Here is a 17,971-nt window from a genome sequence, read left to right as displayed (position 1 = left end):
CACAGAGAGGATAACCCTCACATGGGCTGTACAACATTATATAGGGAGACATTGTATTTTTATTTTATTTTTTATTCCTATTTATTCTATTTATCCCCTTTGTATATTTTATTTATATTTGTCTCTGTATTTATATATGTGTGTGTGTGTGTGTGTGTGTGTGTGTGTGTGTGTGTGTGTGTGTGTATATATATATATATATATATATATATATATATATATCAATTCTGTAACTGTAACTTCGGTCGTTGCTGTGCTTTTTGGAAGTCGAATTTCCCAGAGGAACCCACCCGAGGGATTAATAAAGTTCTATCTTATCTTATCTTAAAAACAGAGATTATCGTAGCCATCGCTCTCTCGCATGGACGTGGCAGTCTTGCTGTCTGCTGCGAATCCTCCCCGTACCTCCGTGACCTCGTCTGGTATCTGCTCCCTCCTCTGTAAGAGACAGTAAAGGAAAACACGTCTCTGCCTAGTCTTGAAAATCTAATCTTATCATCCATTGTTCTTCTAGGGCCTCTTCTTCTTGTGGCCTCAGCTAACTGCTAATATTTAAATGGCTAACATTAACATGTGTGCCAGCCAGGTTCACATTTATGATGAACTATGATTAATTAACTGATGTTGAACCTGGAGCTTTACTGACCTCTGAAATTCCTCCTAAAGTGTTATTCAGTGTTGTGACAGTCAGCTGCTTCAGCTGCTGCTGGGATGGGCTGTGGCAAAGAGAACAGAGAAAATCCAAATCAGAGTTTTTCTCTGAATTAAAAGGAAACAACAATATATTCTACATGGTGAAACTGATGGTTTATGGTGTTTGGGTCTGTTTTTCTGTATTTATGCAGATAAAGTGTAAACTCAGATGAATTATACCATCAAATGTTAAAGGAAAATATCAGGATGAGTGTCTGTGAGCTGAGAAGGACGTGAAGCGAGCAGTTTATCCCAGAGCTGAAGCTGCTCTGTGTGCAGAGATGAGCTCAGATTCCTGCTGTGATTGATCAACAGTCACAGAAATGTAGACTTGTAGTTATTACTGCAGTATGGTCACAGCAGATACTGATAAACATGTATTATGAGGATGGATGATCAAGTTTCTCACTCTCTCCTTTAAATCTCAGTTTTTTCTTCTTCACAGTTTATCTGTTAATTTATTAATGAATAACACTGAAAGAGTTTCTGTTATATTTCCCCTTGAACATCAGCTTATTAGGGCGGCATTAGGAAATAGCCCCCCTCCAAAGAATGAATAAATGAATGATGATAATAATAAAATGATTCAAAAGCAGAGCTCAGAGTGGTAGAATGGTCAAACATGGATCCACGGGTGGTTCAACTGCATTTGGTGACGTGACCAAAGCAAATCTTTCAAATAATCCCACCATCAACGGGATGTTGTCTCCTTTACTACGGTTACTTTACTTGGTCACCGTGTGAGTTTCTTTGAAATGAACCAAATTCTTTTATTTGTTGGTTGTTGCATATTTAACCTCTACAGTCAGGAAAGGAGGAGATGAGGCCTCAACAATGTTGGGTTGTAGCTGTGGTTCAGGTTAGAGTGAGTGTCCATGGAATAAATGTAAGTCAGTGAACTGGAAACATGACTGTGTTCAAACTTTGTTTTCCTTTTTATAATGAGTCTAATCAAAGGTGGACAGAAGTATCTCCACTGTGACTTTTCTGTGTCACCATCAGAGCTTCTGCACAGTGTTGTCAAATCTGGATGTTTGTCACTAACAGTCACTGATTGTAGTGATAAAGAAATGTGTTCACAGAGGGAGGAAGAGGAAGAGGAGTGGTGTTTGTGAGGCGGAGCAGCTGTCCTGCTGTGCTTTGTGCCAGGACGTCCTGAAGGATCCAGTCTCTACCAGCTGTGGACACTGGTTCTGCAAACAGTGCATTTCCTCATACTGGGACCAGTCTGCTTCATCAGGAGACTCGTCCTGTCCCCAGTGTGGAGAAAGATCCAGAAGCAGAGCTGGACTGCAGACAGCCAGTCAGAGCAGCTGTGTACAAAGTAAGACTGAACATCTGTCTGCTGATGGACTCATTTCTGAAAACTGGACTTCTTGTGTTGTTCAGACATTGAAGAGTTTTCTTTCTCTTTAGTCTCGTTGTTTTTCTTTCTTTCAGCAGATGTTGGTCTGCAGGAGGTTTTAGATGAACATAAGATCAGTCTGAGGAGGAGATGTGAACGTGTGACTGAAGGAAGTGATGAAACAGGAAGTAGAACCCTCCTCAACAGGATCTACACTGAGCTCTACATCACAGAGGGACAGAGTGAAGAGGTTCATACCCAACATGAGGTGAGGCAGCTGGAGACAGCTTCCAAGATGGACGCCCTCCATGACGCTCCAATCAGGTGCCAGGACATCTTTAAAGCCTTACCTGACCAACAGAGACCCGTCAGAGTGGTTCTGACCAACGGCGTGGCTGGTGTTGGAAAAACCTTCTCAGTGCAGAAGTTCACTCTGGACTGGGCAGAGGGCTTGGAGAACCAACATGTCAGTGTGGTGGTTCTGCTTTCATTCAGGGAGCTGAACCTGATCAGAGATGAGCAGTACAGTCTTCTGGAGCTGCTCCATGTTTTCCATCCAACATTACAGAAGGTCACAGCAGAGAAGCTGGCTGTCTCTCAGCTTTTGTTCATCTTTGACGGCCTGGATGAAAGCAGACTTTCATTGGATTTCACCAACAGGAAGCTGCTGTCTGATGTCACACAGAAGTCATCAGTCAGCCAGCTGCTGACAAACCTCATCCAGGGGAATCTGCTTCCCTCGGCTCTCGTCTGGATAACTTCCCGACCCGCAGCAGCCAATCAGATCCCTCCTACATGTGTTGACAGGCTAACAGAAGTACGAGGCTTCACTGACGCCCAGAAGGAGGAGTACTTCAGGAGGAGATTCAGTGATGAAGAGCTGTCCAGCAGAATCATCTCCCACATGAAGACATCCAGGAGCCTCCACATCATGTGTAGTATCCCAGTCTTCTGCTGGATCACTGCTACAGTTCTGGAGCACATGTTGACTACAGAGCAGAGAGGAGAGCTGCCCAAGACCCTGACTGACATGTACTCACACTTCCTGCTGGTTCAGACAAAGAGGAAGAAGAACAAGTACCATGAGGGACATGAGACGAGTCCACAGGAGCTGACGGAGGCTGACAGGGAAGTTCTTCTGAAGCTGGGGAGGCTGGCATTTGAACATCTGGAGAAAGGAAACATCATGTTCTACCAAGAAGACCTGGAGCAGTGTGGTCTGGATGTGACAGAGGCCTCGGTGTACTCAGGAGTTTGTACAGAGATCTTCAAAAGAGAGTGTGTGATCTTCCAGAAACCAGTCTACTGCTTTGTTCATCTGAGCATTCAGGAGTTTCTGGCTGCTGTCTACATGTTCCACTGTCACACCAACAGGAAGACAGAGGTGCTGAAGAACTTCTTGGGACAAAAATACAACGAGTCCTCTCTGGATGATTTCCTTAAACGAGTCATGGAGAAATCCCTCCAGAGTAAAAATGGCCACCTGGACCTGTTTGTTCGCTTCCTTCATGGCCTCTGTCTGGAGTCCAACCAGAGACTCTTAGTAGGTCTGCTGGGTCAGACAGAGATCAGTCCAGGAACCATCCAGAGAGTCATCAACAACCTGAAGGAGATGAACAGTTATGGAATCTCTCCTGACAGAAGCATCAACATCTTCCACTGTCTGATGGAGATGAACCACCTCTCATTATTTCAGGAGATCCAAGAGTTCCTGAAGTCAGAGAACAGATCAGAGAAGAAACTCTCTGAGATCCAGTGCTCAGCTCTGGCCTTCATGCTGCAGATGTCAGAGGAGGTTCTGGATGAGTTGGACCTGCAGAAGTACAACACATCACTGTGGGGACAACTGAGACTGATTCCAGCTGTGAGGAACTGCAGAAAGGCTCGGTGAGTCCAGATGTGATCATTAACATCATTGATCAGTGTAGGTTAGTAGTTTAATTTTGAAAATAAAATCAGATTGTAACCACAAAGTGTTTGTGTCCGTACGCTGCAACCTTCCACACCATTCCTTTATTGTACAGACTCAGCAGCAGCTCCATGGATCCCAAATCCAAGAGTGGAGAACAGATTTGAAGTGTGTCACATCCATGCAGTCACAGCTGTTTCCACCATGTTTCCACTGATATTAATCCTGTTCAATGACACGTTTCATATCAGTGAATATGTTCTTTAGGACGTCCACTGACATGTTTAAGTGTCCTGCTGGAAATCACTCACATCATCCATGAAATCCATGAAAAATCCTTTTAGTGTTTCTAACTTCAGCCTCTGTCCTCTCTCTCTCTCCATCCTCCTCACTGCTTCTTTCACTGATAATCACACAAACATCGTATTCAGCTACAAAATAACACAATAATATCATCTGATGATCATTATTATAAGAGCAGGATCCATATTTGATATCAGAGTAACACACTGCTTGGTTATGTGCAGTCATCATCAGTGACTGTGGGTCAAACAGAAGCTCTCTGATTGGTTGCTGACCTTGGTCACCTGTCCACTCTCACCTGTTTGTGTTTGCTCTCTCTTTGCTGTCTCCATCCTCTCTCTCCTTTCTCTCCCTCTCTGTCTTTGTACGTCACTCAGGTCCAATGGAAACAGTGACATTTACAAACCAATCAAAGACAAACTGATCCATGTCAGGTTATAACAATATTCAAAGTGAATACAGGCTGCTGCTGGACACAGACAGGTAACATCATTTTGACTTGCTGTCACCTGGATCTGGACTCATAAACACTGAAGCCCTGAACAGGAATACAAATCATTTTCTGCCAACTAGCGACACACCAGCAGATAATGGCTCAGAAAGCTCAAATGAGCCAATCATTTCTGTGTTTAGTTCCCCTGAAATCAGATCTGATATCAGCAGCTCTGAGTTCATTCATCATTATTGTCCAGTGATGAGATTTCTGCTCCGTTTGGTAACAGTCAGCAGGTTTTTCCTGCGTGTGGACGTGAACAGTCGTACCTGACAGCAGGTAGCAAACAGAGATCATCTTTCCAGCTGGAACTCTTCACTGAGCTGAACTCATTCAAAATGTTCTGGAGTCAAAACAGGAAACAGTCCAAATGTGTGTCTTCACTCTGACTCTGGATCAGATCTCAGTGACAGACTGTGGACATTATGGAAGCCTAAATGTGACACCATCTTCCTCCTTCATCTGCAGATTAAAGCCAAACAAAGATTCTCATTAAAAGTCTGCAGGTCTGAGAGAGACTCAATCGTTGTGTCATGTCAAACACAGTAAGAGGAGCTGAAGCACAGATGTGAAGAGCAGATTCATCAGATTATGACCTCACTCTGTTTTGTCTTCATATACATTCAGTCTGTGTTTATAATGCAGATTTTCTGCTTTTATAATAACACATTTATATTTTCTATCATCACAGACTGACTCAGTGTCTACTCTCAGAGTCTCACTGTGAAGTTGTGGCCTCAGCTCTGAAGTCCAACCCCTCCCATCTGACAGAGCTGGACATGAGTGGAAATAATGACCTCCAGGATTCAGCAGTGAAGCTTCTGTGTGCTGGACTGGAGAGTCCAAACTGTGGACTGGAGACTCTGAGGTGAGTTCACTGACTGCAGCTTTTGTTGTTTTTCTATATTTCAGGTCTTTGATGTTTGAAACTTTCTTCAGTTCCTAAATGTTCAGGATGTGTCTGAAGACAAATGTGAAGAAGTTTGAGTGCTTTCAGAAATGTTGTCTTTCCAAACGACTGAACAACAGTTTTTCCTTTTGGCTCCAAACAGAAGTGACAGACTTGAGCAGGGTTCATTTAAAGGCTGACAGAAGTGGAGTGGTGACGGGGAGATGTTTGACAGGACAGTGTTTCAGCCTCCACAGGTTCATGTTGTGCTCCATCAGTCAGTGAAGATGAAGTCAGTGCTGATGAGGCTGTAGAGTGTGTGAGGGATGTGAATGAGGATGATGAAGATCTGATGATAGCAGATAAAAACAGGCTGCAGAGACTTTGAGCCATACAGGGCACACAGTGTGTGTACAGAACAGCTGAAATCATTATGGAGGCCTCACTGGGATATGGAAGCATCACAGTACAGCTTCAGTGAAGCATTAAAGTCTCTGATATGAGATGAGAAATGAAGCAGCCAGAGCTTTTTCATGAGTGGAAATCCACTGTGACTGTGAGCTGCTGCTACAGCCTCCAGATTAGCCAGCAGCTCATCCTGCTCAACATGGACCTGTGGTCAGAGTGTGTGCTGGATAATCCGGCCCAGGATGAGGCCAAACTGACATGGGATGAAATGTCTGTCACATAATTGAGCTTAGTGTAGTTTCATTTTGCACAATTTAAAAACAACCAAAACTTTGTTCTGTCTTTTCTATGTTATACTGTAGACTTTCTTTGATACTGTGTCCAAAAGGAGCAGCTTTTACTTTGAAGGGGAGGCGTCTCTGTTTCCTCTTCAGGTTGGATGATGGAAGCAAATGAGTGTGTGATGTTCTTTCAGTGTTGCACTTTGTAGACGCTCCCTGAGCACTGGTCTCACAGCCAGCTGCACATAGAGACCAGTGTTGTTAGTCCAGGTCAGAAGATGACTTGTTGGAATGAAAATGAGCTTGTAGTTTGTCTGCTTTAATAATGTGACTGGAAAAAGGTGTTGGACTTCAAATATGTCCATTTCTTTCACACTTCACCTTTAAAAGTGAAGCCTTGTGGTTCCTGGAAGGAAAAACACGACTTTTTCAAGTCTTTGTCCTGTTTTTATGATAAATGTACGACTTTAATGTGAAACATTCAGAGTTTTTTCTCTTGTTGTGTTTGTTTGAAGCTGCTTCCTGTTGGCTTCAGCTGTTTGGAGTTTCCATTTTCTAAACTTCTACATTCTGAACCTTCTTCAGCTCTGAACAGATGATGAAACACTGAATGATTTCAAGCTCACACATTGTCTAATAAACTTACATCTTTCATTCTTTATACAGATTGTGGGGCTGTGGTTTGTCAGAGATCAGCTGTGATTATCTGGCAGCAGCGCTGAAGTCCAACCCCTCCCATCTGAGACAGCTGGACCTGAGTGACAACTACAAGCTGCAGGATTCAGGAGTGAAGCATCTGTGTGGTTTCCTGGAGAGTCCAGGATGTGGACTTGAAACTCTGAGGTCAGTCAGCATGTTTTAGTTGTGCTGAGATGAATATGATGTGAAAGTTGTGCTGACACTAAACTGCAGACATCAGGCTGATATTATACTGATCCACACTGAGGATCTTCATGGTAAAGTCTGTTTTCTTCTTCTCTGGTTTAGTCCATTGACTGCAGCAGAACAATGTTCACATTTCAAACAGTGAGACTCAACGTATGGCCCGCGGCCCACACGCGGCCTGCCCACCTTCCCTGATTCAGAGAGAGGGGACCCCGATTAACTGTGTAGTGTTCTTCCTCACAGTTCTAAGTATCAGACACAACAATGAATAATCCACAGCTGACTGTCTTTAGCAGGTCAAAGGTCACGGCACACAGCAGACAGTGGGAAATATTATAACTCTGATCATTTATCAGCACATATCCATATGTATAAAAACAAAGCTGACACTGTGAGACTTGATCAGAGGTGTGATCATCACAGCAGAGGCCTTTGTGTCAAAGTCACTGAGGATCAAACAGAAACACATGAAGCAGATTTTCCTGTTCTGGCTTTTTATAGCAGATAACCTTCAAAATATTCTGCAGTCCATCAAAAACTGAAGCAAACCATGAATCAACATGTGAACATGAGCTGATGCTGCTGAAGTGAAGCAAAGTTACAGAGGTTTGATTACAGACACAGCTGAGAGTTTGTAATCTGTCATCATTTTAAAAGGTTTACATTTCTTCAGTATATCCACATTTGCAGCTGCTACCTCAACCTCCACTTGTCCAACACAACTGCTGTCCACTGCCTCCATGACATTGTGATTTTGCTGTTGGTCTTCTGTCAGATCTTCATCAATCACTTCTGCACGGGGCACACCTTCAGACTCTGCAGCTGCATAACGAAAGCCTGTAAGATAAAATTAGACATAAGGTAAATGTACACCAATATTCCAATGACAGGTGTGTGATTCATCTGGAAGTTATGTGCGGATTAGTGTACAGTGATAGCAATTTAGTATGTTTTTAGAGGGGGGGGTTGTTTACCTCCGATGGGTGCTCTTTTTCGCTTCCGTTGCGTACGCCTTGAGTGCCGGTCCGAGTCTGATACAGGTATGTCGTCATGCCCCATGTGCAGTGTTGGTGCCCAGTCTGGATTTGTTACATCCATTTCATATGCTGGTTTGCCTGCAATAATGCCAAATCATAAGCTACTCAGTCGACATGATGTGGTTCTGCAGCATCACACATTAGCATGTTTTATCTCATTATCTATGACCTCAGCACGTTGAAAATCACACTAAAAGCCTTTCAAGAGTGATATGAATTAATTTAGAACTCACCGGAAAGAAAATGCCGTGAGCAAACCAACAAAAAGCTGGGGATTGCAGAGAACTCGATATCCGCTCGTCTCACCGCTGCAATCCAAGCCTGACGTCTTTGTTTAGTAATATCGGATACATGGGATCCCTCACGTTGCCTCCAGGATGGAAAACGATGAAAAGAGAGCCCGTTATCCAGCTTCTTGCCTTCACGATCGTGTGATCTAACGTTGCAACCGACAACACAACACGTACGATCCATAGCTGAAATGGTATCCTTTGGCTGGCCTACTGTCATGGCGGAAGGGGGCATGGCCCATCTCCCGTGACATCACGCTCCAAAGCCCTATAGGTGGGAAAATGTACCATGTCGACCAATCAAAAATGATATGGAAACATGACATTTGGTTGTTTAGCAAAAGGGGGAAGTTTTAGGAGTGACCGGCAAGAGAGAGCGAGTGAGCGAAAGAGAGAGAGAGTTTTGATACGTGAGAGATTTGTGACGTTTACCGTGTTTGGTCTCAAGTTAGTTTGTTGTCTTGTGTATTTAGTGTGTAGCTGTTGTTTTGTTTTGTGTGTCAGTTCTACTAGTGATCGTCACAGTTGCTGCCTTAAAGCCAACAAAGGCAGATTGCAGTGTAAACGCTGAGTGACACACCTGCTGTCAGACCTGCAGGTTTATCCCTGTGCTGTTCTCATATGTGTTAGACTGACACAAACTATTGTTTGACACCTGATTGTTCTGTAAATAGTTTGAAATGATTATATGAAAAACGTCTGAGCCTTGGCTGCATTTTTTGGTAAATAGTACCATATAACTTTGTTGTTTGCAAAACGTGTGCGTATTTTTAAAAATGTACAATCTCTATTTGCATTTCAGGTTATGAAGATGATTCGTTAAACATGTGTGTGGTTTTTACAGTCAAAATATCACTTTCTACTTGTATTTTAAATTTTGTCTGAATTTAGATCAATTGTGCTGATACAGTTGGTCAAAATGAGAAAATAACAGATTGGCAAGATAAACTGTTTTTAAAGGTAAAATATAGAGGCCACATCAAAAGTAGTCAAGAAGGGTTAAAGGCTAAAAGCAAAGTTGTCACCAAGTACTGTTTATATTTGTGTGTATTGCTGCAGCTTTTTTGAGTATTAATTTGGTGCCTTTGTGTGAAATAATGGTATTGTGAGTGATCCATATAGTCACAAAGAATAGCCACTTGTTTCTGTGCTACCAAAGTTCCCCGGCTTTCATTCAAAATGTGTTTATCGTCAGCACCTGCACATTAAACTACTTAAACATTATAAATGTCTTCAAGCTCACACTGAGGCCTGTGGGGTACTATCAGCCACTGAGACAGTACACACATTTATATGTGTTTGTATATGAATATTTCATACTTTAAGACTGCCTGTTTATTTAAGGGAGATGAACAAAATACATTGGAATTGTACAAAATAATATCATGGATGATAAATTAAATAGATTTTAAGTAGATGCTTGTGCATTCTTAAAGTCTTATATGTTGAACTGAACTATGTGATCTGTTCAAAGCCTTAATCTTAATTTGAAGTGAAATGTGCATTTTGAGTTTATACACTATGTATATAAGGCGACCGTTTCCTTTTGCAGTATTTTTGTGTGGTGTACTTTTCTATGTCTTAACAAAAGGGGAACAAAGGTGTTTAAGTTCACCTAGGATGATGTGTTTTAATTTTCACATGGTCTTGCTTGAATTTGACCCTGACAAAGGCGCATGAACTCTGTCAGCTGTTTGGAGTTTCCATTTTCTAAACTTCTACATTCTGAACCTTCTTCAGCTCTGAACAGATGATGAAACACTGAATGATTTCAAGCTCACATTTTGTCTAATAAACTTACATCTTTCATTCTTTATACAGATTGATCAACTGTGGTTTGTCAGAGATCAGCTGTGATTATCTGGCAGCAGCACTGAAGTCCAACCCCTCCCATCTGAGACAGCTGGACCTGAGTAGCTGTTCTTCAATTTACAACAACAACCTGCAGGATCTGTGGTTTACTAACAAGAAAAAGCTGCAGGATTCAGGAGTGAAGCATCTGTGTGGTTTCCTGGAGAGTCCAGGATGTGGACTTGAAACTCTGAGGTCAGTCAGCATGTTTTAGTTGTGCTGAGATGAATATGATGTGAAAGTTGTGCTGACACTAAACTGCAGACATCAGGCTGATATTATACTGATCCACACTGAGGATCTTCATGGTCAAGTCTGTTTTCTTCTTCTCTGGTTTAGTCCATTGACTGCAACAGAACAATGTTCACATTTCAAACCTTCAAAGAAGAAGAAAAATCCTCCACTGGATAATTCACTGTGAAACTCTCCAACTTTTCATTCCACCTTAAAATCTGTCTGACACTGAAATCCAAAGCAAAATGTGCGTTTGCTTTACAGACAGCAGTCCAACACAAACATACACACATCATCCAAAACACAGTCCAACATCCAAATCTCCTCCACTGCCAGCATGAATGATGGGAAAGAGAAGGAGGAACACTCTGACATTCAGGGTTAGAATGAGTTTCATGAAGCAGACTGTGAAGATCAAAGCTGCATTAGAAAGCTTACATGAATGAATGAGTGGACAGAAGTGGACAGAGATCATCTGAAGCACTTCAAAGGCTTTAAATCAGCACATTTCTCTTTATTCTTTATCAACTCTGTTAGTTTCTCTCAGTTTTCTGTGGAATGAAGCTAACAGCAGGCTAATAAGATGCTGACCAATAGGTTTCTATTAAAGGTTGTAATTTGTATATGAAAAAGTGCTTTGGCTCAGCAGGGATCAGCTTACAGGTAGAATACAGCTGCTGGATGGGATTAGCATGTCATAGCTATCTACCAAACTGCTAACTGGGGGATTTCAGGCCATCTATGGATCATTTTTGCTAACTGTTTATTCAGCTTAGGCTCACAGGGCTGCAGCCTGTGCCCTAGCTGTCATAGGGCAAGAGGCGTGGTCCACCTGCACAGGTGAGCAGTCCATCACAGGGCCAACAGAGAGAGACAGAGAAGCACTCTCTCACATCCACACCTACAGCCAATTTAGAAGCACCAATGAACCTAAGCAGCATTTCATTGGACTGTGGGAGAACATCCAACCTCCACAGAAAGGCCAACAAGCTTCAACCTACAACCTTCTTGCTTTAAGGCACTAGTGCGAACCACTTTTCCCCATTTCAGCCCAAATCCTGCATCTTCCTGTTTCTGACTCCAGGCCAGCTCCACTAACACTTTCTCATCAGACACTGCCACCTAGTGGAGGAAGTCTTAGTTCCATTTGAAGCTTCAGATTACAGTTAGTTCCTTTACAAAGAGGTGGAGGTGGTGGGGCCACAGCACCATCATCACTGAGTGCCATAGGACACTTAACCTTTGTTTCCATATGCTGGGAACTTCCTGTTGTTCCAAGGAGGACTGGAAAATGTGTGAAAACCTCCCAGTCAGTTCCTCACAGCACACTTCAATCATTTCCCTCCCACAGCATCAGGACCAGGGCTTTTTCTCTCTTTGGTCCCACTAAGAGATTTCCACACAAACACCTCATCAGTGGGACTCTCAGAGCTACCAGCCCTTTGCTACAATCACAAAGCTCTTCATTGAAATCAATGATATCAAAGCTGGAATCCAATGAGTCCAAGTCTTCTGCTGATTCAGCATCACATTCATCTTTGCTCCTTGTTCTGCATCCCCACCATGGACTTCATTCCTTTCCAAGCCAGCCTTGAGTGTCCTTTATTCAGCTCATCCTCTGCTTTACTTTTACACCTGATTTTAGCTGCTTTATCTCTCTTTCAACAAGTTTCTGTGCCTCAATCTTTTTCTTCTCTCCCTCATAACAAGACAGCTTCTTCTGCCTGAGAACATGTTGGAGTGATTTACTAATCCAGGGCTGCTTATTGGGGAAAATACTTCCTGTTTTCAAAGTAATCCCCATTTTTCCCAGAAAGAAATGTAAGTAGAAATCGATGATCTAAGTGAGAACATGAGCCTTTAAAAAGTCCCAGTGGGTGCAGTCAAACCAGTCCCTCAGTCCCAGTATAGAGTCTTTGGTCCAGACTGGAACAACTGTGTGCCCAGTTTGAGCTCTCTTCAGTCCTGTGACCTGACAGACCCAGAGGGGCCATCACATCACATTTAGAAGCTCCCCTAATGGAGCCACAACACATGTCCAACACTTAGTCTGTCTTGTTGGACCAACTGGAAGAAATGATTCAAGGACTTAGTCACAGAACAGAGATTCAAATCTCCAAAATCCAACTGGCTGCATCAGGACATATAGTCTGAAACTCTGCACAGTTTCCTGTTTGAAGCTGCTTCCTGTTGGCTTCAGCTGTTTGGAGTTTCCATTTTCTAAACTTCTACATTCTGAACCTTCTTCAGCTCTGAACAGATGATGAAACACTGAATGATTTCAAGCTCACACTTTGTCTAATAAACTTACATCTTTCATTCTTTATACAGATTGAGTTACTGTGGTTTGTCAGAGATCAGCTGTGATTATCTGGCAGCAGCACTGAAGTCCAACCCCTCCCATCTGAGAGTGCTGGACCTGAGTTGGAACAACCTGAAGGATCCAGATGTGAAGCAGCTGTCTGATCTTCAGCAGAGTCCAGACTACAGACTGGAGACTCTGAGGTCAGTAGAGTGATGGAGTGAGTGGGTGGTGCTGTCAGCAGTATTGTACTAAACACAGTCAGTATGAAACAAAGATCCAGTGTTTCCTGTAAAGCTGCAGCTTCTCAGTGAAGCTGTGAGAGGAGAATGGTGACAGGCTTCAGGATTGGACACAAACACTTCCTGTTTCTGACCTTTATGGTCACCATAGTAACGGCTGACACGCTCTGATCAAACGCTGTCAACAGCCAATCAGCTCTCTGAACAAAGCAGCACGCAGACCAATGACTGCATTCATTTCCAAGTTTAAAGCAGTGAAGAACACAGTCTGTAGGTGAGGAAGAATTTAGTGAGAGCAGATGTTTGGATGGAATTCCTCCAGTTAACAGCTGGAACCGTCCATCTGGATTGTTGGGCTTGTTGTTGGGGTTCCTACAGAGCTCAGAGTGGACACACCAAGGTTCTTCTAATGAATGAAAGTCCAAACTCAAACTAGGAGGGAAAAACATTTTCATCAACTTCAATAAAAATCCAAAGATTAGAAAAAGTGAAGCAACAATGAGTCCTAGTACAGTCCCAGCACTGAAGTCCCTGCTGCTCTTTATACTGGATGTGCTGCATCACTGACTGACAGCTGATGAAGAGTCTCTGGAAACACTCGTTTATCTCCTCTGCTCTTCCTTCTTCTCTCTGCAGGTGGAGCTGATGATGGTAAACAGGACGGTGTGTGTGCTGAGAGAGGAGGAGCTGTGTCCTGATGATCCAGAGAGGTTGAAGCAGCAGCAGCTTGTGTGTAGAGACGCTCTGACTGGGCCATGTTACTGGGAGGTGGAGAGGAGAGCTTCATCCAGCAGTGACTGACAGAGGAATGAGAAGAAGTGCAGATGACTGTCAGTGCTGCAGAGTGAACTGCTCTGAGAACAGCTCCACTGTCAGACACAATGTAGAGTCCAGCATCATCCCTGTGTGTCCCTCTGGATCTGACAGAGGATCATCAGTGTATCTGGACTGCTCTGCTGCTGCTCTGTCCTTCTACAGTCTCTGCACAGTCTCTGTCTGACTCTGGCTACATTTTTGGCATTTATATTCTTGGTTGCTCTCTTTATATTTTTCACATGCAAAATGTGCCCATCTTTGGCAAGATTCACACTGCACCTGGAAAGGAAAAATAAATGGCTCATATTCTGTTTGGTGAATACTATTACTCAACATTTTAATTATGATTGGCAAGTAATGATACTAAGACTTATGTGTTTGTTTTGTTTTGTTTTACCATTTCAATCATGCTGCGGTCAGCGTTAGCATCTAACATGGAGCAAACAATGCAGTAGTCCTCAGCGTTCCCTGAAACACAATCATAGTTAGGTTTTAATCAAACATTATTTATTGAATAATTAAAAAATAATAGTACATTTTTTCCAAATATACTTCCTGGAAAATTAGTCTAAATTAGACTTTGAGAAGGGTCTTATCTGAAAGTGTTTAAAGAGCACTATTTGTACTGTGCTGTTTGAAAAGCACTATTTAAATTGGAAGTACGCACTAACGTGATAAGGACTTTACTGGACTTACCTCGATTTTCAAGTAGGGTGCAAGCTATCTGCATTCGCTCCAGCACAACTGGCTCTGTAGTGGTTGACACCTCACTGACCTCTCCAAAATCAAGGTAGTGTTCTGCAAACTGTGAGATTGATCATAATTAGAATGTAAAGTCTTAATTAGGTAAAGGATAGGATAATTATAAGCCACAAGGCTTCAGCCTATTCCTTTTTCAGTTACTGTATGATTAAGTACTTCTATGTAAAATGATCATCTTTGTTGTTGTTGACCGAAATAACTTTCACTTCACTTAAATTCACTTAAAGTCTTAATTCTAGCTAACAAGAAACTGAATCATTTGAATACGGGTTACCTTTAACAGTAAAACTCCACAACTGCAGGAATCCTGTCGCTTGTTGTGTTGCATAGTCTGTAACTGCCACTCCATGGTGTCTTCATGCCCTCTCATCCTCAGAAAATTCCTAGTTGAACAAAAGTGTTTGTAATGAAACAAGATTTTTTTTTTTTTAATCTAAGAATAACACCTCAGTATCATACATACCTCCAGTTGCGCAGAATTTTCCTGTCATAAACACCTTCATTCCCATGGGGTCTATGAGCAGTATTTTCTGTGCAGAAATGTTGACAATCTAAAGAAAAAGTTAAATTAAAAATTACAATTGTTTGTGCCACTGAAAACTTATTTAAAAATAACAATTTGTGCAAGAAACTGCTTCACAACAAATTATGCAAATTAATAACAAAATGAACACATACCACAAGAATCCAGTGTGTACCAAAGTTCACAGGGCACAGCAACATGTCTTCAACTGGGAACTTCATCTGTGGGATTGGAAGTGCAGAGTAATTTGGATTTACTTAGGTACCATGCGTCTCAGGGTGTTTTCAAATATAGTCTTCTTTAAAGGAACCAAACTCTTTCCTCAGCAACAGAAAGGAGTCAACTGTTTGGACCACTTCTGAGCTTTCAACATACCAGTTGAGGCATCTGAACTGCCCAGAAAACAACGAGCTTGCAACTACTGAACAGAGCAGGTGTGCAGCATTCTGCACAAGTATAGAAAAATGTTATAGAACAGTAAATAGGGTTTTTTAATTTTATTTCAAAATTAGTAGGTAAATGACATTTCTTACTTACCTTTCGTCTGTCAATAACACGGTGCAGATATGCATCAATGACCTGTTTTGAAAAATCTGAGTTTATACAACAACAGCAACAATTTTTGAAGTAACTGCTTGAGTGCTGTACACAAAAACATCTAAAGGAATAGAATTGCTGATAAAGGTTCTTTCTGCATATACTGAAACTGGGTATTATGATGTCACAACATCTGTGTTGTGGTTGATAACATTTTTTCCTGTTGAAGTGAATGGGTGAAACCTTATCAGAGTTTTGCAATACAAACCCCCCCCCCCCCCCCCCCCCCACCTACCCGCACATTTTAAACTATTAATGGTCTCTGCACTGCAAATGCTTCAGAAGGAGCAGAACCTCGAAATCAGACTCAATAATGATAAGTTCTCTTACCTCATCAGAAACCACCGTGACCCCTGCAGTGTTCGAAAAGAGGAATCCAATAACTTGTATGGTCCAACAGCTGCCTCCAAGCGCCCAGTATCCTTTGCACGCCATAGCCTCTTTACTAAAAGAAAAATATGATAAGTTAGCTCAGGCATGCATGAGATTTGTAGTGGATAAGCTTGGTAAAGGCCAACGGGCCACAACAGGAAAAAAGTCAATACAATAGGCATGCATTTACACGCAGAGAAATAGGAAAGGTACAGCGGGTGGGCAAAATAGAAAATTACTGACAGGCAGATCCATTTCCAGACTTCCACAAGCTCAGTGCACGTTGCATGTTTCTTTATATCCAATATGAGTTGAAGACTTCAAAATGCAAACAAAGTCATGCAACAGTCAATTAAGTTGCAACGCCAAACTGGCAACAAATGACCAACTGGTCAAAAAGAGTTGTTCACTATGTCACCTTCATTTTCTAAGCTTTGTTTCCGGGAGGGAAGTTCTTGTTCACGCGTTTCTGGTCCTGGAACACAATTAAACTCCTTGTGTCAGCCGTTTTGGGTGCATAATGAATCCTCTGGACTTTGCTGGCACTGAGGGTTAGCAGTAGGATGGCAGGGAGGCATCTTCAGGTCTGTGCTGCTGTTCACCGTCTGACTGCGAGTTGGGTATTTTTAATTGTCACTGATATTTACATGGTGGCTTCTTCTGTATGGCTTGATATGGTCAATGCTGTAGTGATTTCTTAAAGTTGCTCCTTCTGTGTTTTTTTAATCTCACACATTTGCCAGCGATGTCTTGAATGGTGTAGGGTCCTGAAAAATCTGGATCAAGTCTTCCTCCCTTCCTTCCACGTTTCATGTTCAAGAGAAGAACTTCATCTCCAACGCTGTACACAAGGTTTCTGTACTTCTGGACTCGTCTAGCATAAGCTTATGCATAAGCATAAGATTGTACTTAAACTGAAATATGACACCTACTCAGTGATTTACAACATAGAGGTAGGTTGTTTCCTCTTAAACATTTTAACTGCTTTCCTTACAAAATGAACTGGAAACCTATAAGTTCAGTCTCTGAGGTGCTCTGGGATTTCTCTCAGGGTAACGTCTGCCTGTTTGGTCAGAGTCCATAGTGCTCTGTGTGGAAAGTTCAGGTGTTTGAACATTGGTGGTTTCACGTAAACCCTGAACCTCAGGTGGTGAAGCGAGGGCAAACTCTTCTGAATCTTGAGGTGTAGATGTGTCCTCTCAGGTTGCTCTGGAACTACGTGACATTCTGCATCTAGAATCTGATCAACATGTCTATGCCAGACTAAGTTGGCTCCAACATTTATGGTGTATATCAGCGGTCCGGTCCGTGAACGAATCGTGCCAGAATGCCATTTCTGACTTGGGTCTCTGTAGTCTCTGGCGAGAACTCTTTGTCCAACATTGAAGAACCTGGTTTTGTTTCTTGTTGCTTCCACCATGGAAGACTGTTTATCTTGGACATCCTTGCGAATGTCTGGTTTCAGCAAATCTAGATGTGATCTCAGATCTCATCCCATGAAGAGCATTGCAGGTGTGTGTCCAGTTGTTGCATGAGTGGTAAGACAGTAAAAAAATTGTCAATTTTCTGTTGTAGCGGTTTCCCCTCTGTGCGACTGGCTGGTTCAGCTTTGTTGCAGGATGATGGTGAGCTGAAGTGATATGTCGTATGCCGTTACTCCCAAGGAAACACTGGAACTCCTCTCCAGTAAACTGATGACCATTGTCACTTACGAGCTGTTGTGGCAGACCTGTGCGTGC

The 17,971-nt window shown here is 42.4% G+C and overlaps 2 protein-coding genes across 2 annotated transcripts in view; both read left to right on the top strand.

The window, feature by feature from the left end:
- Positions 1-17,971, top strand: part of LOC145422992 (NACHT, LRR and PYD domains-containing protein 12-like) — a 436,730-nt gene that overhangs the window by 292,389 nt on the left and 126,370 nt on the right. The gene's annotated exons all lie outside the window — the stretch shown is intronic.
- Positions 1-17,971, top strand: part of LOC113035156 (protein NLRC3-like) — a 106,401-nt gene that overhangs the window by 12,579 nt on the left and 75,851 nt on the right. Inside the window, exons 4-9 of the mRNA XM_080298284.1 lie at positions 1,776-2,017; positions 2,134-3,925; positions 5,435-5,611; positions 6,988-7,164; positions 10,355-10,579; positions 12,950-13,123. Of these exons, the coding sequence (XP_080154410.1) occupies positions 1,776-2,017; positions 2,134-3,925; positions 5,435-5,611; positions 6,988-7,164; positions 10,355-10,579; positions 12,950-13,123 (2,787 nt within the window). The remainder of the gene's footprint in view (positions 1-1,775; positions 2,018-2,133; positions 3,926-5,434; positions 5,612-6,987; positions 7,165-10,354; positions 10,580-12,949; positions 13,124-17,971) is intronic.

This window comes from Astatotilapia calliptera, chromosome 3, assembly GCF_964374335.1.
Source record: "Astatotilapia calliptera chromosome 3, fAstCal68.1, whole genome shotgun sequence".
NCBI classification, from domain to species: Eukaryota; Metazoa; Chordata; class Actinopteri; order Cichliformes; family Cichlidae; genus Astatotilapia; species Astatotilapia calliptera.
The sequence above is the reverse complement of the archived record's forward strand: the minus strand, read 5'-3'. Positions and strand labels throughout refer to the sequence as shown.